Source organism: Argopecten irradians, chromosome 10 (assembly GCF_041381155.1).
Source record: "Argopecten irradians isolate NY chromosome 10, Ai_NY, whole genome shotgun sequence".
NCBI classification, from domain to species: Eukaryota; Metazoa; Mollusca; class Bivalvia; order Pectinida; family Pectinidae; genus Argopecten; species Argopecten irradians.
The window spans coordinates 10,451,339-10,475,382 of record NC_091143.1 but is presented as its reverse complement, the minus strand read 5'-3'; the positions used below and the strand labels follow the sequence as shown (position 1 = coordinate 10,475,382).

The 24,044-nt window shown below is 37.0% G+C and overlaps 2 protein-coding genes across 3 annotated transcripts; one reads left to right on the top strand and one right to left on the bottom strand.

Annotated features, from left to right (window-relative positions):
- Positions 1 to 1,047: 1,047 nt before the first annotated feature.
- On the bottom strand, positions 1,048 to 14,574 carry LOC138333076 (snRNA-activating protein complex subunit 3-like). Its single transcript, XM_069281204.1, has 9 exons — positions 14,352 to 14,574; positions 13,435 to 13,521; positions 12,569 to 12,668; positions 11,945 to 12,079; positions 10,991 to 11,131; positions 7,528 to 7,610; positions 6,818 to 6,982; positions 4,312 to 4,419; positions 1,048 to 3,743 (listed from the first exon to the last, which is right to left on the bottom strand). Exons 1-9 carry the CDS (start codon positions 14,540 to 14,542, stop codon positions 3,596 to 3,598), a joined length of 1,158 nt encoding a protein of 385 aa, XP_069137305.1. The 5' UTR covers positions 14,543 to 14,574; the 3' UTR covers positions 1,048 to 3,595.
- Positions 14,575 to 14,765: 191 nt separating this feature from the next.
- LOC138333077 (uncharacterized) lies at positions 14,766 to 23,311 on the top strand. Of its 2 annotated transcripts, none has more exons than XM_069281205.1 (3): positions 14,766 to 14,863; positions 19,151 to 19,364; positions 19,825 to 23,311. In XM_069281205.1, exons 2-3 carry the CDS (start codon positions 19,156 to 19,158, stop codon positions 20,012 to 20,014), a joined length of 399 nt encoding a protein of 132 aa, XP_069137306.1. In that variant the 5' UTR covers positions 14,766 to 14,863; positions 19,151 to 19,155; the 3' UTR covers positions 20,015 to 23,311. The 2 variants fall into 2 exon arrangements, with proteins under 2 accessions (XP_069137306.1, XP_069137307.1); XM_069281206.1 differs by lacking the exon at positions 14,766 to 14,863 and adding an exon at positions 18,466 to 18,828.
- The last annotated feature ends 733 nt before the right edge of the window (positions 23,312 to 24,044 follow it).

Here is a 24,044-nt window from a genome sequence, read left to right as displayed (position 1 = left end):
TACAGAAAAACTGTTGAATATCCTGCAAAGTCACTTTTTTTAAACTAAACCCAAGAAATGATTTATAATACCAAGTACTTCAATGTTTCATAATATTACAATACTACTGGTGGGTAAAACTTTGAATAAAATCCAGGGCTCTGGACTGTTCGGAGCCCATTGGTACCTGCTTTGAAGGTTCTTGTACATTGCATGCTGTTTTCAACCGTTCACTTGATGTTCTCAATAAAAAACCGACATGTTTTCTACCATTCACTTGATGTTCTCAATAAAAAACCGACATGTTTTCTACCATTCACTAGATGTTCTCAATAAAAAAACGACATGTTTTCTACCATTCACTAGATGTTCTCAATAAAAAAACTGACATGTTTTCTACCATTCACTAGATGTTCTCAATAAAAAACCGACATGCTTTCTACCTTTTACTAGATGTTCTCAATAAAAAAAACCGACATGCTTTCTACCATTCACTAGATGTTCTCAATAAAAAACCGACATGCTTTCAACCATTCACTAGATGTTCTCAATCAAAACCGACATGTTTTCTACCATTCACTAGATGTTCTCAATAAAAAACCGACATGTTTTCTACCATTCACTAGATGTTCTCAATAAAAAACCGACATGTTTTCTACCATTCACTTGATGTTCTCAATAAAAAAACGACATGCTTTCTACCATTCACTAGATGTTCTCAATAAAAAACCGACATGCTTTCAACCATTCACTAGATGTTCTCAATAAAAAAACGACATGTTTTCTACCATTCACTTGATGTTCTCAATAAAAAAACGACATGCTTTCTACCATTCACTAGATGTTCTCAATAAAAAACCGACATGCTTTCAACCATTCACTAGATGTTCTCAATAAAAAAAACGACATGCTTTCTACCATTCACTAGATGTTCTCAATAAAAAAACCGACATGTTTTCTACCATTCACTAGATGTTCTCAATAAAAAAACCGACATGCTTTCTACCATTCACTAGATGTTCTCAATAAAAAAACCGACATGCCCTTGTCTAAAAACCGACATTTTCTACATTCACTAGATGTTCTCAATAAACAAGAGGCCCAAAGGGCCTTAACGGTCATCTGACTACCTTGGCAATAGTAAAATTAATTTCATATGGTGTCACTTTGTCAGGACCATGTCAGGATCATTTTCCATTTCCTTCAACAAATTTTATTTCAAACAAGAGGCCCAAGGGCCTTAACATGTAGGAAATTAATTAGATATAGTGTCATAGTAGGCCTTCTTCAATTTGGGATCAACCAGAGATGTAACAATACTTTGTCGATCAATGTCAGGATCATCTCAGGCAAGTTTCAGCCAAATCACATAGGCAGAACTTGAGAAGAAGTTCAAAATGTGTTTTCAAGATGGCGGCTGTGGCGGCCATCTTGGATTTCGGATCGACCCGAAAAATAACAACACTTTGTCGGGACCATGTCAGGATCATTTCATGCAAGTTTCAGCCAAATCGAACCAGTAAAACTTGAGAAGAAGTTCAAAATGTGTTTTCAATATGGCAGATGTGCCGGTCATCTTGGATTTCGGATTGACCCGAAAAATAACAACACTTTGTCGGGACCATGTCAGGATCATTTCATGCAAGTTTCAGCCAAATCGCACGAGTTGAACTTGAGAATAATTTCAAAATGTGTTTTCAAGATGGCGGCTGTGGCGGCCATCTTGGATTTCGGATCGACCCGAAAAATAACAACACTTTGTCGGGACCATGTCAGGATCATTTCATGCAAGTTTCAGCCAAATCGCACCGGTAGAACTTGAGAAGAAGTTCAAAATGTGTTTTCAAGATGGCGGCTGTGGCGGCCATCTTGGATTTCGGATCGACCCGAAAAATAACAACACTTTGTCGGGACCATGTCAGGATCATTTCATGCAAGTTTCAGCCAAATCGCACCAGTAGAACTTGAGAAAGTTCAAAATGTGTTTTCAAGATGGCGCCTGTGGCGGCCATCTTGGATTTCAGATCGACCCGAATAATAACAACACTTTGTCGGGACCATGTCAGGATCATTTCATGCAAGTTTCAGCCAAATCGCACCGGTAGAACTTGAGAAGAAGTTTAAAATGGGTTTTCAAGATGGCGGCTGTGGCGGCCATCTTGGATTTCGGATCGACCCGAAAAATAAAAACACTTTGTTGGGACCATGTCAGGATCATTTCATGCAAGTTTCAGCCAAATCGCACCGTTAGAACTTGAGAAGAAGTTCAAAATGTGTTTTCAAGATGGCGGCTGTGGCGGCCATCTTGGATTTCGGATCGACCCGAAAAATAACAACACTTTGTCGGGACCATGTCAGGATCATTTCATGCAAGTTTCAGCCAAATCGCACCGGTAGAACTTGAGAAGAAGTTTAAAATGTGTTTTCAAGATGGCGGCTGTGGCGGCCATCTTGGATTTCGGATCGACCCGAAAAATAACAACACTTTGTCGGGACCATGTCAGGATCATTTCATGCAAGTTTCAGCCAAATCGCACCGGTAGAACTTGAGAAGAAGTTCAAAATGTGTTTTCAAGATGGCGCCTGTGGCGGCCATCTTGGATTTCGGTTCGACCCGAAAAATAACAACACTTTGTCGGGACCATGTCAGGATCATTTCATGCAAGTTTCAGCCAAATCGCACCGGTAGAACTTGAGAAGAAGTTCAAAATGTGTTTTCAAGATGGCGGCTGTGGCGGCCATCTTGGATTTCGGATCGACCCGAAAAATAACAACACTTTGTCGGGACCATCTTAGGATCATTTCAGGTAAGTTTCAGCTCAATCCCACTGGTCAAACTTGAGAAGAAGTTCAAAATGTGAAAAGTTAACGCACGGCGGACGGCGCACGGCGCACGGCGGACGGCGCACGGCGCACGGCGGACGGCGCACGACGACGGACGAAACATGATGACTATAGGTCATCCTGACCCTTCGGGTCAGATGACCTAAAAACCGACATGTTTTCTACTGTTCACTAAGAAAAAAGACACATTTTCTACCGTTTACTAGATGTTCTCAATCAAAAAACAACATATATGTTGCATGAAATGCATTTCTTTGTTACAGAGTCTCCCATTGTTTATTTTATTACAAACTGCAAAAGTAATTTTGAAACATGTTTGTTAGTCTTGATATTGAGCTTATTGAACTGTTATTTTGCTTTGCTGGCCATCGAAAGTTCAGAGTCCCTTGGTACCTCTTTAAAATGTTCTTGGTCACTGGTACTCCTTTCTTTATATTTCTGGTGTCCTCGATCATAAAACAGCATATGAATTGGGCATATGATGCATTTCTCACTCCCATCGTTTGCTTAGTTGCAAATGTCAATTTGAAGCACATTTGAGAGTCTAGGTATTTAACAAACTTGGAAGGAAACTGACCTAGTTGACTCCATAGCTCATTGCAACCAACCACAACAGCAGTAAGACAGCTGTTTCAGTAAGTGGATGGTATTCACTCACTGGACAGACTCAACATTGATAGGCTTCAAGTCATTGAATACATGCAAGCATTCATTATGGACTGATTGTATTCCATATCAGGGAAGTCAATTCCTATTTTCTACCCCAAAGTTCTCATAACACTGCCTGTTTGTCAAAGAACTTATAAGCCTTGAAGCTACCAATCTTTTTGCCATCTTTGTCATAGTGGAGAGCTCTGAAACATTGGTCACAGAAGAAGGATGGATCGTCAGGGGCATGCTGGCTACCATACGTCAGCCATCTGGAGAAGACAAGAGTACACTATTTCAACATACTCGCCAACAATACATCAAATCATTACATTCTTATATTGACAAGGTAAAGTTTGATAAGTTCTGATAGGTTATTTCAGTGAAATTCTAAAATATACAATTCTTTGAAAAAGTTTTTCGTTAGTGTTCTTCTTTGAAACAAAGGCAAATGTCCTTTCATTTTTATTAAAGATTGATATTTAGGTTAGGCAATTATAACACTATATTTAAAATTTATATGTTACAATTTTTTTTTCGTAAGTGATATCAATGCTTATACCAGGTATTAAATTAATCTTTTAGACTATTTGGTATTAAAAACAACATATTTCTTTAATTGCAATTGCATTGATTTTTAAAGAGACTTTTTCTAAATCAATAAGCAATGTCAATGTCTCTATTGCGACGTCACAATAATGTCAGGTCATTGCACAAATCTTTGACTTTTGTTTCATCATGGTATGAAATAAAAATTGGCCAATCAGAAAATCAGATTTAGGTTCAAAGCAAAGAAAAATTAACGATATACATGAAGTTGTAATTTATAGATGAACATACCGAGAAGAGTGGATCTCGCACACACGACAGATAGATCTTTTATATGTCCTCTTGAATGCTAGCCTGGGGTATTCTCTACGATCCTGAGCATCGTCCGGGTGGAAAAGTCTGACAACAACAACAAAGGTATTCAAAATACATTTACATCATATTGTGTTATTCAATAGCAATCTAATTAAAATTCGATGTTCACTCTGTACACTCTGTATTAATGATACGGAGTGTACAGAGTAGATAATGAACATCAAATTTTAGATTGATTCAATAGCTAACTAACATATCGAAAATACACTACATCATAGTATATTTAATAGATGTTCAGAAATCAGTATTTTAGTAAACCTTATTTGCGATGATATGCAAATTTGTATAGCGTCATGCAGCTTTGCGTATGTCTGGAAATGAAAAATCACAATTCAGTATATGGACTAAGGGAGGTAACCCTATCCAATGTCATAACAAAATTAATATATTCCAAATCATAATAATTACCTATTCCTAGATATCATTTTTCTTTTACATCAATTGTATTAATAAAGAATATAATAGTTTAACAATAAGAAAATAAAATGTGAAATTAATGCAAGACATTATAACAATAATTTCATTTTCAATAATACAATTATTCAATAAAGATTACATGTACAGCACTAGTACTTTGTAGCTGCAATATTTTAGCTCAAAAGACTTTGACAGAAAATGGTGCCGTCTTTAGAGCTACAATTGGTGCCTATTACTGCTAATGGAGCAAAGTAATGATCATGCAAACCATTATAAAACATTTGTTTGCATTTTTATCATACTTGTTTGATATCGCTTAGCTACTAGGCAATAAAACAGAACCACATAAAATATCAAATTTTCATTGAGGCATTATTTTTTTTACATAATACATATGAAGGTTTCTGAAGGGAATTTATATACGGTAAGTCCACAAATTGTGAATTTGACGTCTTGTGAGCGGTATGGTAGATATTAAGAATGGTAGCTATGTTTGTTTTGGACAAAAATGATATGTAAATGCATGTATACGCATAAAATAATTGGAAACCTACAAAAAAGTATAGAAAACTATGCTCGAGTGATTTTCGGAGGTAGTGCTCCACTACGACACATAGGGACCAATTCGTACCCGGCCGAAAGGTATAGTAGGCCGGGTACATATATTCGCTCTATAGTACTTTGTAGTATTAGTTTTTGAAGTCTTTCTATAACCAGTACAATTTTCGTCACAATCTATCCATATCAATTTTAAGTCACTTAACTACTCTACAATTTTTTATTCCATTATTTATTCACATCCTAGAAAATGTCTGCTTCTCCCGAGTAAACACAATAAAAAAACTAACAAGGACATAGTCATTCAGATCCCCCGCCAATGGAGATATCAAAGCTGAAGTAAGTTTGATTGTGAAGACCTATGTGTATAAAAAAAACAGGAAAAAGGAAGTTGAGCTAAAGAAAGATGGAGTATAATTCAAGTAGAGCGGGGCTGCAATTGCTGAATCAGGTATACAGCCTTGACATTTATATTTGACTATATACACAAAGATGGGTGGAGTTTTGCAAAGTAACATTTACCATTTACCATGATATTTTCAGCAATGTTTCTATGGTAACGGAAAAAGTGCAAAAAATGAAAACCTAAAAATAGCAAAAGGTACTACTAGACCATAAAAAGAATGTGTCTATGATGTTTCGTGGAAATATCTCTGCTGGTTTTAGAGTTATGCTCCAGAAATGAACCTGGTACAAAAATATGATATTTTCAGCGATGTTTCTATGGTTACAGAAAAAAGCACAAAAAGGGAAAACCTAAAAATATCAAAAGGCACTACTAGACCATAAGAACAATGTGTCTATGAAGTTTCATGGAAATATCTCTACTGGTTTTAGAGTTGTGCTCCGGAAACAATTCTTACACAAAAATCTGCCATTTTCAGCAATGTTTCCATGGTTACGGAAAAAGTGCGAAAAATGAAAACCTAAAAATAGCAAAAGGCACTACTAGACCATAAGAATAATGTGTCTATGAAGTTTCATGGAAATATCTCTGCTGGTTTTAGAGTTGTGCTCCGGAAACGATTCTTACACAAAAATCTGCCATTTTCAGCAATGTTTCCATGGTTACAGAAAAAAGTACAAAAAGTGAAAACCTTAAAATAGCAAAAGGCACTACTAGACCATAAGAACAATGTGTCTATGAAGTCTCATGGAAATATCTCTTCTGGTTTTAGAGTTATGCACCGGAAACAAACCTGGTACAAAAATATGATATTTTCAGCAATGTTTCCATGGTTACGGAAAAAATGCAAAAAATGAAAACCTAAATATAGCAAAAGGCACTACTAGACCATAAGACCAATGTGTGTTTGAAGTTTCGTGGAAATATCTCTACTGGTTTTAGAGTTCTGCTCCGGAAACCATTCGTACGGACGGACGGACGGAACCCATTTGTATATCCCAGCCAACCTCGTTGAGCGGGGGATAATAAGGTAGTCCCTACCTTATATCATTGAAGATGATAATATGCTCGCAATTTCCTTGATGCATGTACAAATATGGCTGTCCAAGCCGCACTTTCAGATCTAGGAAGAACGTTTCGTCCATTTGTTGAGTTGTCATTGGTCCTATCCCTCGCCCTTCCTCTGCCGCCCACTTTCTAATCACACTGTAAAAGACCAAAATACACTATAGATTCAAAATAGACTTATAGCACTTTCTACAAAAGTCAAACTGTAAAAGAAAAAGAACACATCAATTTATAGCACTTAAAAGTAATTGAAAATCCTATTAAAATTTCTCTGAATTTACAGTTAAGATTAAAGATTCATAACATTAAGTTGATCAAAGCAAGAAGTGGCCCCCTGTCAATTTATCGACTTAGTAATTTTACAGGTACCAAAAGTACAAGGGAGATAATCCATCTATTTACTGGAATTACTTCTTAAAAAGACTTTATAACTTTATGATAGGGCTGTGGTGCCAGAGTGGTTAAGAGGAGACATAAGAAAAAATATGATTCAGAAATCATACTATGAGAAAACAGGCACAATATGCCCAACCTGCAGTGCCAGCTATCAAACAAAAAGCGAATAGAAAAGATTTAGGTTCACTAACACAACTTTCGAGCAAAAATAAGTAATTTCACAAGATGTTTGAAATAACCATGAAGCATAATGAAATCTGAGACATCGTTGCTCTACATCAACTCACGTGCTATAATCACGACTATCCACTTCCCTCAAATCGTTGTAAAAAACTCCCTCAATGTAGAAAAAGCCAGATCTGTAGACATCCTAAAAACAAAGAAAGCTGTTGACATGGGGAGTAAGGGTTCAGTTTCTGAAATTAGTAAATTATACAATCAAATATTATATCTTTACGTTTTATCAAGTGAATCCCTGGGTCATCTAATTACCATTGGCAATAAGAGGTCAATGGGCCTTAAAGGTCATCTGTGTTCTGATTTAATTTAGATTTATTTTGTTGATTATTTGCCTATTGCTGACTCGAAACTACTGTTGAGATATGGCTTTTCCGTATTTGCATATTACAGAGTTATCTGCCCTTGATGGTAAGTTTTGATTGTGATGTGTATTTGTAATAAGCAAAACTTTTTTTGTTTAAGAAAACGATGTGAGTTTTGCTCACAAAGTAATGATATCGCAATCGATGCAAGGGTAGATAACTCTGTAATATGCAAAGACAAAACACAGCATAATGCTATATTTTCTATGGTGAGGCATGACAGTCACTAGTAATGGGGCTAACTTTCTGTATCCTTTAACATTTCCATATCGATTATTGAATCACTATGTTATTGTAAACGTGAATATTTTCGCGCGTGATAAATTTCGAGATTTACATGTATAAAATTTAACTGCGGTGTTATTTTCAATACATTTTCAGTCTTTTGACAACAAAGCTTATACATGTACGAAATATTACGTGCAGGGAAAATTTTCACGATTATGCTATCTTCGCATAATTTCCTCACAAAATTTCCACGTTTATATAAATAGTAACAAGAGGCCCAGAGGGCCTGTATCGCTCACCTGGTTTGTAATGCCAAATAATTTTCTGAATACAGGTTCATTGTTTCTTTTCTGAAGGAAGTTTAATATTAACCTCTAAATCCCCTATTGGGCCCCACCCCTCCTACCCCCCTAGGGGTCAGAGCCAAAATTTATACAAGTTCTGTTCCCTTCCACAAAGGATGTTTCTGGCCAAATTTGGTTACATTCCATGCAGAACTCTATGACTAGTAGCGATTTAAAGAATTTACCTCTATTTCCCCTATTGGGCCCCACCTCTCCTACCCCCTAGGGATCAGAGCCAAAATTTATATAAGTTCTGTTCCCCTTCCCCCAAGGATGTTTGTGGCCAAATTTGGTTACAATCCATGCAGAACTCTATGAGAAGTAGCGATTTAAAGGATTTACCTCTATTTCCCCTATTGGGCCCAGCCCCTCCTACCCCCAGGGGATCAGAGCCAAAATTTATACAAGTTCTGTTCCTCTTCCCCCAAGGATGTTTGTGGCCAAATTTGGTTACAATCCATGCAGAACTCTAGGACAAGTAGCGATTGATAGAATTTACCACTATTTCCCCTATTGGGCCCCGCCCCTCCTGCCCCCTGAGGGTCAGAGCAAAAATTTATACAAGTTCTGTTCCCCTTCCCCAAAGGATGTTTGTGGCCAAATTTGGTTACAATTCATGTAGAACTCTATGACAAGTAGCGATTTAAAGGATTTACCTCTATTTCCCCTATTGGGCCCCGCCCCTCCTGCCCCCGCGGGGGTCAGAGCCAAAATTTATACAAGTTCTGTTCTCCTACCCCCAAGGATGTTTGTGGCCAAATTTAGTTACAATCCATACAAAACTCTAGGACAATTAAGTAGCAATTTATAGAATTTACCTATAATTCCCCTATTGGGCCCCGCCCCTCCTGCCCCGGGGACCAGAGCCAAAATTTATACAAACTCAGTTCTTATTCCCCCCAAGGATGTTTCTGGCCAAATTTGGTTACAATCCATGCAGAACTCTACGACTAGTAGCGAATTAAAGGATTTACCTCTATTTCCCCTATTGGGCCCCGCCCCTCCTATCCCCAGGGGATCAGAGCCAAAATTTATACAAGTTCTGTTCCTCTTCCCCCAAGGATGTTTGTGGCCAAATTTGGTTACAATCCATGTAGAACTCTATTACAAGTAGCGATTTAAAGGATTTACCTCTATTTTCCCTATTGGGCCCCGCCCCTCCTGCCCCCGGGGTGTCAGAGCCAAAATTTATACAAGTTCTGTTCCCCTTCCCCCAAGGACATTTGTGGCAAAATTTAGTTACAATCCATGTAGAACTCTATGACTAGTAGCGATTTAAAGGATTTACCTCTATTTCCCCTATTGGGCCCCGCCCCTCCTGCCCCCGCGGGATCAGAGCCAAAATTTATACAAGTTCTGTTCTCCTACCCCCAAGGATGTTTGTGGCCAAATTTAGTTACAATCCATACAAAACTCTAGGACAATTAAGTAGCAATTTATAGAATTTACCTATAATTCCCCTATTGGGCCCCGCCCCTCCTGCCCCGGGGACCAGAGCCAAAATTTATACAATCTCAGTTCTTATTCCCCAAGGATGTTTCTGGCCAAATTTGGTTACAATCCATGCAGAACTCTACGACTAGTAGCGAATTAAAGGATTTACCTCTATTTCCCCTATTGGGCCCCGCCCCTCCTGCCCCCGGGTGGTCAGAGCCAAAATTTATATAAGTTCTGTTCCCCTTCCCCCAAGGATGTTTGTGGCCAAATTTGGTTACAATCCATGTAGAACTCTATGACAAGTAGCGATTTAAAGGATTTACCTCTATTTTCCCTATTGGGCCCCGCCCCTCCTGCCCCCGGGGTGTCAGAGCCAAAATTTATACAAGTTCTGTTCCCTTTTCTCAAGGACGTTTGTGGCAAAATTTATTTACAATCCATGTAGAACTCTATGACTAGTAGCGATTTAAAGGATTTACCTCTATTTCCCCTATTGGGCCCCGCCCCTCCTGCCCCCGGGGGGGTCAGAGCCAAAATTTATACAAGTTCTGTTCCCCTTCCCCCAAGGATGTTTGTGGCGAAATTTTGTTACATTCCATTCAGAACTCTATGACAAGTAGCAATTTAAAGGATTTACATATATTTCCCCTATAGGGCCCCGCCCCTCCTGCCCCCGGGGTGTCAGAGCCAAAATTTATACAAGTTCTGTTCCCTCTCCCCCAAGGATGTTTGTGGCCAAATTTGGTTACAATCCATGCAGAACTCTATGACTAGTAGCGATTTAAAGGAAATGTTGACGGACAGATGGACGGACAGATGGACGGACAGACGACGGACGGACGGACGGACGACGGACGACGGACTCCGCGCCATGACATAAGCTCACCGGCCCTTCGGGCCAGGTGAGCTAATAATAAATGCTGTTCAATGTGAGGAAGAAAAATACATCTGGTCCCAGGATCATAAAACAGTCTTAGATTTAAGTTTTAGCTTAGCCAATCAGATATGACATAATGTTTTGTAACTTCATTTTTGATTGTCTAAGTCTAAACTTAAGACAGTTTTGGACTTAAGAGTGTTTCATGATCCTGAGCCCTGATTAATCATGTTAATAACAACATGTTGCTGTGTATACAAACCTTTGCATAAAAGCCGGAGGTATCGTCCGGGTCTTCACTAAAGTCCCCTCCTATACCCAGGTCATTAACACAGCTAATCTTGTCACGTAGCTCTGACAGATGCTGGGTCCCTAAAACCTGGAACTTTTGATCAAGGCCAAGCTGTAACAGAAACAGATCATTCACGTGTAATTCATTTTTGTCACCTATTTTTGAAATTTGTAAAGTTTTATCTCTAACTCATTAAATAAAGAGCCATATCGATTATGGAAAAGTGAAGTTACAAATAATGAAATGATCATGTGTACTTCATATCAGTTAATACCTACAATGTTTTAACGCATAAAATGGAGTGCCATATCGAATAAGTAAGTACTGGCAATCAAATACCTATACTGAAGTTCTGTTTGTAAATCAATCTCGTCAGACAATTCTCTGGAAATAAGACACACATCCACCCCCATCACCTTTACTCCATTTCTTCTCTGGGTATGTGAGGGAAGGTTGTGTATTATTTGCAGTGAAAACTGAACAATTTTTCAATAATCTCATTATCATTTTTTCTAATTTGTCGGGATTAACTCCCAATTGATATCTGATATCATTTAAGGACCTGCTAGGTTAAGGAAAGCCAAAGTACCCAGAGAAAAATTATCAACCTTCTGCTGCCAAATATGGATTTCAAATTTGTGATCCAGAGGTTAATGGCTTGTTTACATGTTAGAACATCTAAACATTAGACACTGTCCCTACACTATTAATAACACTGATGTTAGTACTGACGTTTTTTCATGCTCTTTTCTGTATCAAAAACGAATATTCAAAATTCAATAGAACAAATATTTAAATACAATGTAGTTAGTTCCTCTAAATTAACATCCTTAACATATATATTCATCTGAAAGAAATGATGTTTGTTTGATTGTTATTTATTACATATGTTTTGATATGTTGATTACAGAGTATTATACATACCTTTGGTTGAACATTTTGACTGGCTCCCATACAAACTGCGGTGTGAATACTGACATCAAGGATAACGTCATGCTCAATTTGGTATTCACTAGGAACAGGTGGTTTTGAATCGTCCATCGTAGCACCTATGGTATTCTAAAAAAAAATGTACATGCAATATGATACTCAAATGACCCTAAGCTGCCAACACAACTACATGTATTAGATGAAAGGGCTTTTAAGTTGTTCGCATTATTCATAATGGTGAATAATATTGTTATTTCACTAAAATTATTGAGATTGCTTTTCATTTTTTCTTCCTTTTTAGGGCAGGTGGGGGAACATTACTGTATGTATTCAAATTTATTAATTATTTAAAGAGTTTAGTTTTTATCCATATATTTATTGATACAGTATCAGAATTTAGCTGTTAGCTGTTAATTTACAAGTCAAATATTTTAATTACTGGATATGAATTCAGGTATTTCAGGGTGCCCAAATGAAACAAAATATTGTTTTCTATCAATCAGTTAAAAGTAAAATCTTTGCATAATCACTACATAAAATGCTACACTTTACATAAATACTACATCAAATGTCACTCTAAGTAAAGATATTCTGTTTTTGTGTTGTGTTTATACTTACAAAGAGTTTCTCCTGTACTGTTTTGTATTTCATCTTTTTATTAATGTAGATTTTGTACTGACTGCTGGTGTCTCGTTTTATCAACTCATTTTTCTGCATCCTATACAATAAAACAGTGATACAAATGAAAGGAGTTCTGATTAGGATTCTACATCTAAATTGATAAACAATGACAATACACAAAACGAAACTTTCAGTCTTTTGAAATCAAACTATATAACAAAGTATATTTTTTTGCTGCTGTATTCAACCCAATAAGCGCCCCATCTATATAAGTGCCAACTCCCTTTTTGAGGTCCCGATTTCACTTAATATCTTGATTTAAGATGGTCCACAGCCGTCATAGCATAAATGACACTCATCATTTGAACGATGGTTGGTGTTTAATTGTGTATATATATATATGTCTAATTCACACAAAAAATAATATAAGATGATTCATTTTGCTTTTGGTGTATGCACAATCAGCACTTCATTTCATATAGGACATATTGCCACAGAATTTTTTCGGTATTCAATTAATTATTTTTCATATTTTTATCTTGAATTAAAATTAGAAGCTGAAACTTTTCAATGATGGTAATGGTGTAAAGTAAGTAACTTTTGTAACCGAAGAAAAATACTAATTCTTCTGCTCTTGTTTTTGATAAGAGAAAAAATACCATTTGTTAGCAGTGGAGCATCTTTAAATGCAGACTAAAATTGAAAACCATATAGACTTCTTATTAATTTGATTTCTTTAGCTATTTGATTAATTGTACATGTATATAATGAAGTTTTATTTGACACCCCTTACTCTTTTTCAATTTTTAAGTCCCTGGGTACTTATTGGGTCAAATACTGTGCATGTATTTGTTTGTACTTACTTGACAGTCATGAGATCAATATCATCAGGTATAGTCTTGAGCATCGTATAATGTGGGAGCTCATCATCACTCTTTAGTGTATCCACTCTACAACGATATCATATTCTAGGTCACACACACAGATTTCAAAATATTTGATATAGTCACAGAAATTTACAACTAAGCTAGCCAAGGGTATTCAGTACGATAAATTAGAACAGTATCATACTGAATACCCTTGGCAAGCTAAGTTGAGAAATTTAGAAATACTGATTGATGCAGTATATAATTAAATTCCCTATGTGTCGTAGTGGAGCACTACCTCCGAAAATCATTCGGGCACAGTTTTCTATACTTTTTTGTAGGTTTCCAATTATTTTATGCGTATACATGCATTTACATTTTATTTTTGTCCAAAACAAACATAACTACCATTCTTAATATCTACCGTACCGCTCACACGACGTCATATTCACAATTTCTGGACTTACCATAAAAATCCCCTTCAGAAAGACCTTCATTTGTATTATGTAAAAAAAATAATGCCTCGGTGGGGGGATAATCTATGTAGTTCAGTTTTATTGCCTAGTAAGTAAGCGATATCGGACAAGTAAGATAAAATGCAAATAAACGTTTTATAACGGTTTGCATAATCATTACTTTGCTCCATTAGCAGTAATAGGCACCAATTGTAGCTCTAAAGACAACACCATTTTCTGTCAAAAAGTCTTTTGAGCTACAATATTGCGGCTAGCTTTCATACTGCTGTTCATCTAAAATAGCCAGCTATTGAAAACGTAAGAGGAAATAAATATATCATGTCACTGATACATATAAACTGTAGTCGCATGTCCCTGTGTTCAGACTGTTTGTATCACACCGATGAAGATAAGGTGTTTTCATATGGTAAAGTGAAAGTAGACAATAAGTTGTCGTACCCACAAACCGTGTTTAGTTCCATAACCGTTTCCAGTGGAACATCCATATCTTTGGAAATGGCATTACTTTCTGGGTCTTGTACTGAAAGGTCAATTCCTAAAGTTGGGAGAACGGACGAGTCCCATTTCTCGAAAAACTCCCTAACGTGTATTATATCAGTTACTCCCCTGAGCAAACGGACGCTCTCCATCTTGGATTTTGCATACACCCTGAAATATTACGAAACGAAATATGAGAATAATGTAAAAGCAACATGGTTGTGAAATGTTGATATTAAAATACATTGATATTTAACAGAAATAGTGAAGTCTGGATAAATTCAGTTTTTAGTTTTCTTGGTTGGTACTTGAAATTAATTAACTAATCCGCAACATTTCTAATAGCATTAGAATAAGATTCCGATAAATAGACAAACAGTGCATTGGCGGGAAACGCTGTGATAACGTTTTGTAAACAAATTAGTTTCAAAAAAAAATCTGTCAAAGCCTTTTAAATAGCGTCAGATAAGGTGGTAAGCATATTAGGAATGATATTTCCAAATAAGACTTTTATGCGAGATTCTGATCAGAGACTTGCGATTTGAGAACTCGCAACTTTTGAACTAATGAGAGCAATTAAGGTTCATGTAATGGCTTTAACCAGTGATATTTTGCAAGCCTATAACTCATTACTGTGCTGCAATTGAACAAAACTAATGTCATTAATTGTTGGTTTGTACCCTGGCTAACTGTCAGTCTCACTGTGGATATGTAATTTGTGAAGCTGCTTGTAAAATTCAGTAAAATATGAGAAAAATGTATATTTCTGGAGAAGACATAGAACTCGTGTGAATTGCATTAATGGAATCAAATAATCATGCCATCGTGTTCAGTTGTGAATATGCCAGGTACTCCAACAGTGTGTTTGGCAAAATCGGACCAGCAAATAGCGCAGGAGCCTATTGTAGTAAATGCAAATGGCTGCTATAAATGGCGGATCACAAATATCGCATATAAGAAGCCATCTCAATTGATACAAATGTTCTTATAGACACCATAAGGTACTCTGAACATGACAAGAAGACTCTTCACGAAAAAAATAGTTCAACCGATCTGTTTTGGGCCAAAAATGCAAATTTCCGGAAAGAGCCTCAAAGTCCACATTTTAACTATTTTTTTCGTAAATAGTCTTCTTGTCATGTTCAGAGTACCTTATAGTGTATATAAGAGCACTTGTATCAATTAAAATGTCTTCTTATATGCTATATTTGTGATCCGCCATTTAAAGTAGCCATTTGCATTTACGACAATAGGCTCCTGCGCTATTCGCTGGTCCGATTTTGCCAAACAAACTGTTGGAGTACCTGGCATAGTCACTACTGAACACGATAGCATGCTTATTTGGTGCCATCAATGCAATTCACACGAGTTCTATGTCTTCTCCAGAAATATACATTTTTCTCTTATTTTACTGAAATTTACAAGCAGCTTCACAAATTACATATCCACAGTGAGACTGACAGTTAGCCAAGGTATATACCAACAATTAATGAAATTAGTTTTGTTCAATTGCAGCACAGTAATGAGTTATAGGCTTGCAAAATATCACTGGTTAAAGCCATTACATGAACCTTAAGGTTGTATTCTTCTGAGGTTTCAGTCCTGTTGAAGTCTTGTTTCGATATAACGTTAGATCAAAGAAGTTATGAGATTTTCAAATAAAATCTATCAATATCTGTAGCAAGTTGCCAGTTGCAAATTTTGTCTAAAAAGACATTTCTATTTTTAGTAGATTTTTTATAGAGGGATTTTAAGAAATGGCCCATTTGGCGGCCATTTTGAAATTGTGTCTTTTTTCGCTTTGAGTAGAGCCACAATTTGACCATTTTTTCTGAAATTGTTTTTACTTTAATCATCACTGCGCCAGTATTTTTAGCTGTATCGAGCTACTTTCTGCTTTAAATCTTTACTGGGTTCGTGGTAATCAAAATATTGAGCATTAATATGTGAAATGATACACTTTTGTCACTTTATTTTTAACATTTAATGGTAATTTGAGCACTTTTATTTTTTACTCTAAAATACTGAAAAATAAACAAATAAATGGTGCATTTTGCAGCTCAAATTTAAGGGGTAGGGGTAACATATATTGTTATTCTGAGGAAAAATATTAGTCTTATTAATCAAAACTGGTATATTTTTAAAGAAGACTACTGCAAAATAAATTCTACAAACATCCATACATATCAAACACCTCATTAGGAAATTATGGCTTTAATCTCTTGTGTATATGGTCAAAACGACAAAATTCCCATAAAATCCAATATTTTGTCAACTAGGTATCTTTGAGTGACAATAGCTCAAAAACGAGCACACGGACATATGTTTTTTCTTCCATTTTCTTTTATGATATGAACTCCTATTTCCAAAAATCTATATGAGAAAAAAAGTTTAATACAAGAAAATTTTGACTTCTCAGAGGAGTACATCCTTAAAACACTCGGGAGTGTTTTGGCTACAATCTCTGCCTAATAACATCCTCGATATCCAGGATTTACTTTACTGTTGCTATACTGAGTATCCATGTCAGAGTTAAAAACTGAAGGCTGAGTGCAACAACAAATGAGTAGGTAGTTTGGTCATTAATTGTACATGCAATGTTAACAGGTTGGGCACTCCAGTGTTAATCTGTTAATTGCTTTTAATCATTTTTATCAAAAAGGCATCATAATCATAATGCGCAGGTAAAACTCAATCAACCATGACATACGTACCAATATCCTAACTTGATTTGCCCTCTTCTACTTCCAGAATATAACTTCCGTTCACTTGATTGTAGCTCTTCTACTTCTGGAAGCTCTTCCATCTATAAGCTGGAAGATCTTCTGAGAAGACTTCTCTTAGAAGAGCACAAATCGAGTTGAGCTTTAGTTGGCTTTTGTAATTGTTACCTCATGATATGTGTGTTTATGTACAAAATATGTACATACCTGTATACAGAAACATATAATATGTATATACATATAATATATGTTTCTGCTTTATAGTCTACATGTAAAATATTGGATACATGTACATTATTATCTTATTTTAAATTAATGAGATATCTCAGAAAGTAAAAGCTTTATGTAGTGCAGTAATTCTCACTACCGTATTCGACCCAATAAGCTCCCAGGGCGTTTGAAAGGTGCTAATAAAACTTGACGAAATTATTACAAATCTATACAGTTTTGTGTAGTTTTGGTCTTTATTTATGCATGGACAATTGAAATCGAGGCCTTAAAAAGGGGAGGGGCACTTTAGGGACATGGGCGCTTATTGAGTCGAATACAGTAAATGTATATAAATGTAACATGCGAGGAGAAAAATGGAACCGAGAAAATGTAGCGACTGGCAGTCCAGAATTCGAAAACAGGACCCAGACACTAGTTGAATGCTCTTCTGAAAGCATCGCCATGAGCTTGTTTCCCTTTTCCTACCTACCTCGATCCAAAATATTTTATTGGCATTTTTCATGCCAAAAATATTTTGTCATTTCTGATATTAAAATGTTTTGTTTACTTTCAAAATAATTTGAAATGACTATCATTTTATCTTTATTAATAGTAATCCCTGTTTTGTTTCTGGTCTTATAATACGTTTTATACTTTTATAACTTCAGATGTGGAAAGAAAACTAACAATTTAATTTTGGGTATTTGTTGTCTAAGCAAAAAAAAAGTTACCTGCCTACCTATATAAAGCTACCCAACAGTGTCTGCTATGGGTCGGTAAAAGGGAAACGAACAATTTATTATACTGTCCCGAGACACTTTTGAAACATTACGTTGTGTATAGCAAAATAACTTATTAACGTCTGATAAAAACGTTGGACCAGTCGTCTCTCATGTTATGGGGAGTAGAGCTATGTGCGGGATTGGATTGGGTCGGTCATCGGTGACCATGCAGGTAGCTCAGTGGGTACTCCAACAATGTTAGAGGTATAGCAGGACAAGACACTTTTGGACTTTACGTCGTGTCTAACCTCTAACTTCCGATAGGCCATTTACCCGATGCTTAGGGTAACAAAGTTTGGATTGTGACAATATAAAACGTTAAAATCATATTTAAATAGTCATCAATGTCAAATATCTACCTCTTTTTCATAGATTAACAAATATTTTGACAAAATCAGCGGTAAAATTTATCTAAAATAAATATTTACAACTCCTTACGTTAACTTTCATGACCCAGACAAAACTTCATGATGATAGCAATCTGGCCCGTAAATAGAACAAACAAATTGCAAAGTCCTCAAAACACATGATCTGCCTTTACTTTTACTTGTATTCTGCCCGCTTGAATTCACATTCCGTTTTTTGTAGTTACCAGCTGCCTTATTGAAAACTAGGTCAAAATGTAACGGAAAGGATGCATCATATCTAGTCCGCTAAAATACTATTTTATGAGGCCTCAAGTTACCGTTTTAATAGAGAAATGGGATAATTAATATCTAAACTGTAAGTACACATCAATGTTATCACTGTTAGAGCAATATATATTGATATTATTGCATTTTCCCTTCCGCTTTCATCTGACATCGGATGCTGCATCAAAGAAATAAGCCTTCGGAAATGAGAGTCGACAGTCAGCAAAATAACGCCTGATAAAAAAACGGCTGACCAGTCGACTCTCATGTTATGGGAGACTGGGAGTACTCAGTGGGTAGGGCACTCGGCTAGTGTTCGGAGGGTCTCTGGTTCGAATCCCGGTCTGTCTGCTACAATTTCTCCTCTCCTGTTACATATGTATCATGAGGTACATGCATTTCTTGATTAACAGTGAAAATGGTTTGGGGAGCCGTTGCATCTGTTGGACTGAACATGTTTCTAGGATTTCTCTGGTACTCTCCATGGTCTCTAGGGAAGTACTGGATGAGAGCCACATACCCTGGAATGACATATAATGAGATTGGCGCACGAAGGAATCCATCAGCCTATCCTCTTACCATATGCTCCTGTTCTATTTTGGTGGCCGTTCTTCACTACTTTGTGGGGTAAGTATAGCCAAGTTCATCCTATATCTAAAGTTAGATATGCAAGTTAACAAATGGAAATCTGCAATACGCTTACATCATATTTTACCCTGGTCATGAGCGACGTATACATGCATCTCTAATTTGATGTAGTGGTCCAGTATCTAGATTCACATGGAATCCTGTACCTAATTTGCCATTAAGAGCATTGCTTGTACCTCATCGTAAGCAAACTGGAAGTCTTCTCTCACATCAACGTTTTGTCTGTACAGTAAACATGTTTATTACGAACATGATTACAACTAATCCATGGTTGTAATATAGTGATTTTCATTCCCTGATATGGTTCTTATAAGATGTTTGTGATATGTATTAAACAAATTATTCTTAAAACAAACTGATTTTGTTGGTCTCAAATAGTTTTGTGTTTTACTCCATTCCCAGTGTTGTACATGTATATGACATTGTTAACCTGTTACAGACCCTTCCTCGGAGTGACCAGTGTGCCCGCGGCGTTAAAGGTCGGACTGGCCCTGTCTGTAACCAGCATCCTGGCTAACTTCCCTCACCACATGTTCAATCGCTCCTCCCTGGTGACCTTCCTGATCGACCACTCCTACAACGCCGCGGTCTTTACCTCAACCTGTCTCTGCCTCGTCTACTTCAACTAAACACTTACAGCCAGAACACAATTTGTTGTCATTATCATAGTGCCTATAGCCATTGGTCATCATTTTCATATTTTTAGCTCACCTGGCCCGAAGGGCCGGTGAGCTTATGTCATGGCGCGGCGTCCGTCGGCGTCCGTCTGTCCGTCAACATTTCCTTTAAATCGCTACTAGTCCTAGAGTTCTGCATGGAATGTAACCAAATTTGGCCACAAACATCCTTGGGGAAGGGGAACAGAACTTGTATAAATTTTGGCTCTGACCCCCCGGGGGCAGGAAGGGCGGGGGCCCAATAGGGGAAATAGAGGTAAATCCTATAAATTGCTACTAGTCATAGAGTTCTGCATGGAATGTAACCAAATTTGGACACAAACATCCTTGGGGAAGGGGAACAGAACTTATATAAATTTTGGCTCTGACCCCTGTGGGGCAGGAGGGGTGGGGCCCAATAGGGGAAATAGAGGTAAATCCTATAAATCGCTACTTTTCCTAGAGTTCTGCATGGAATGTAACCAAATTTGGCCACAAACATCCTTGGGGGAAGGGGAACAGAACTTGTATAAATTTTGGCTCTGACCCCCGGGGCAGGAGGGGTGGGGCCCAATAGGGGAAATAGAGGTAAATCCTTTAAATCGCTACTAGTCATAGAGTTCTGCATGGAATGTAACCAAATTTGGCCAGAAACATCCTTGGGGGAAGAGAAACAGAACTTGTATAAATTTTGGCTCTGACCCCCCGGTGGCAGGAGGGGTGGGGCCCAATAGGGGAAATAGAGGTAAATCCTATAAATCGCTACTAGTCATAGAGTTCTGCATGGAATGTAACCAAATTTGGCCACAAACATCCTTGAGGGAAAAGAAACAGAACTTGTATAAATTTTGGCTCTGACCCCCCCGGGGCAGGTGAGGCGGGGCCCAATAGGGGAAATAGAGGTAAATCCTATAAATCACTACTTGTCCTAGAGTTCTGCATGGAATGTAACCAAATTTGGACACAAACATCCTTGGGGGAAGGGGAACAGAACTTGTATAAATTTTGACTCTGACCCCCCGGGGGCAGGAGGGGTGGGGTCCAATAGGGGAAATAGAGGTAAATCCTATAAATCACTACTAGTCATAGAGTTCTGCACGGAATGTAACCAAATTTGGCCACAAACATCCTTGGGGGAAGGGGAACAGAACTTGTATAAATTTTGGCTCTGACCCCCGGGGCAGGAGGGGTGGGGCCCAATAGGGGAAGTAGAGGTAAATCCTTTAAATCGCTACTAGTCATAGAGTTCTGCATGGAATGTAACCAAATTTGGCCAGAATCATCCTTTGGAGAATAAGAACAGAGTTTGTATAAATTTTGGCTCTGACCCCTGGGGGGCAGGAGGGGCGGGGCCCAATAGGGGAAATGAGGTAAATCCTATAAATCACTACTTGTCCTAGAGTTCTGCAAGGAATGTAACCAAATTTGGCCACAAACTTCCTTGGGGGAAGGGGAACAGCACTTGTATAAATTTTGGCTCTGACCTCCCAGAGGCAGGAGGGGTGGGGCCCAATCGGGGAAATAGAGGTAAATCCTTTAAATCACTACTAGTCATAGAGTTCTGCACGGATTGTAACCAAATTTGGTCACAAACATCCTTGGTGGAAGGGGAACAGAACTTGTATAAATTTTGGCTCTGACCCCCCGGGGGCAGGAGAGGCGGGGCCCAATAGGGGAAATAGAGGTAAATCCTATAAATCGCTACTTGTCCTAGAGTTCTGCTTGGATTATGACATCCTTGGGGGAAGGGGAACAGAACTTGTGTTAATTTTTGCTCTGACCCTCTTGGGCAGGAGGGGTGGGGCCCAATAGGGGATTTAGAGGTAAATATTCAAATTCCTTCAGAAAAGAAACAATGAACCTGTATTCAGAACATTACTTGGCATTACAAACCAGGTGAGCGATACAGGCCCTCTGGGCCTCTTGTTGATGACTTAATATAGTCAACAAGGAAACGGTTTTCCAACTTTTTGTTGTTAATGTGTTTTGTGCGATTCAAAGCCAAATAGAATGTGCGAAAATCAATTTAAGACAGACAGGACTGGATTTCATTGTCATTATTTTCATATCATGATGTCGCTTTTCATATTGTCCCTTCACTATCAGTAAAATCAATAACATTATCGTTATCATTACTCAATTATACTGTAAAAAAAAGGATTTTATGTGATTCATTGTCATTTCAAATTTGCGAAAAAAAATTCAAATCATGAAGTCACTCTGCAAAGTGTCTATGAACTGGCTATATTTTGATAAAGTGCCTTCCCCATTAGATTAAAATCATTGAATATACTTAATTGTATAGCTCTAGGCATTTCATAAATAATTGTATGGACAACGATAATATTAGAATAACACATCTGTAAAAATCGATATGATTATTCTTATGTGACTCACTTTCTGAAGGGCATGTATACTAACATCTAATATTATTGGTTCACTGTGTGTGAAGACCTAGCAAATATAAGTTCTACTTATGGTGCTTGCTTTGCTTAGAGAGAAGACTTAGGTTATGAAAATGAGTTTTCAGGAGATATCAGTTTTGTTTACTTGATGTACAATGCATATGTATATGATCATTTAGTAGTATACCTAGTATTATAATATTAGTAGTATTAGTTGTTGGTAAAGGGAGATACCTAAATGTTTTATATGACCTTAAACATTTCATTATTTTCAAATCATTTGAGGCAGTTACCCCTGAAATTTCATAATGAACTGGTCTAATCATTGATTTAGTAGATTATAAATGTGTCTTCAGGGGTGAACAAGTTAGCAATCTTGCTTCCTAAAGTATATTTGTCAACTAATGGATATTTGTCCATGATGTTAGTTCAAAGTACTCAAACAGTGCATGGATTCCAGTTGATATCAGCTGTGTTACAAGTGCTTTTCTGTAAAGTTTATGCTTGTACTATCAATGGTTAAAACATTTACCTATGTTTGCATTTAAAGAATATTCTTGATGAAAAACAATCTTTTTTTAATGCTTCCTTTAGTTTTGAAGTTAAAATCTTATGATCATCTGTGCAAAAAAAGAAAGCATTCTTGCCATAACCTTTATATGTGATGTAAGAAAGCTAAGACGCAAATTGTTGTAGAATATTTTATACTTTTATTAACTTTACATCCATAATTTGTGCCATTTTAATGATATTTTTCCAGTTTTTATTGAAAATTGAAGTCTTTATTAAGTTTTGATATAGTATATAAGGTAGTTTTCTTTATAACTTAGCTTTTGTAACCAATTAAATAAACTTAAAAAACTAACAGTTTGTTTAGACTTGTTATATTAGTATACGAAAAAATTTATCAATGATTAAGATATCCTAAAATGAATTTCGAATTTGAAATTTGAAAAAAATTGGAATGGAATTATCCTTATGTGGGTTGCAGTCAAGCTTCTATGATATATGCCACTGATCCAAATGGAGCCTTGCCGCCTTCAGGGGTTTGGCAAAGAGGCCTAGCGGCAATCCAGTTTAGGAAGTAATGGATATTACTTAAGTTTGACTGGAAGCATACCTATGATTCAAAATTTTTAAACATGTGATACTAAATTGTCTGAAGACTTTGAACAAGAGATCCTAGAGGGATCTTTGCGTCCATCAAAGAAAGATATACAAAATGTATGTCTTTAAAATGAAATGAGAGTTTTTTTTTCTGCTTTTCAAACTTTCACTACAAACTGCATATGAAATTTGAGAAAGATCCCATGAGTCTTTATGAGAAAAAGCTGTAACACACTTCAATTATTAAAATCCAAGATGGTGGCCTGTTGGTCATCTTGTTAAACGTACATTGCACAAATGCAATATGCTCAACTAGGCTCTTCTATGGCGAACTAATAGAGAGAAAAAAAATCGGAAGACAGCATCAATGTCATGATTCAGCATTGAATTTGTGTCGGAAAAGCTTCTTATCCAGGTCCATATTCATCTATCATGTTCCACGAGTGGAGAGTTGGGCCTACTTCTCAACGTTTCAAAAATCTAGCGGCGAG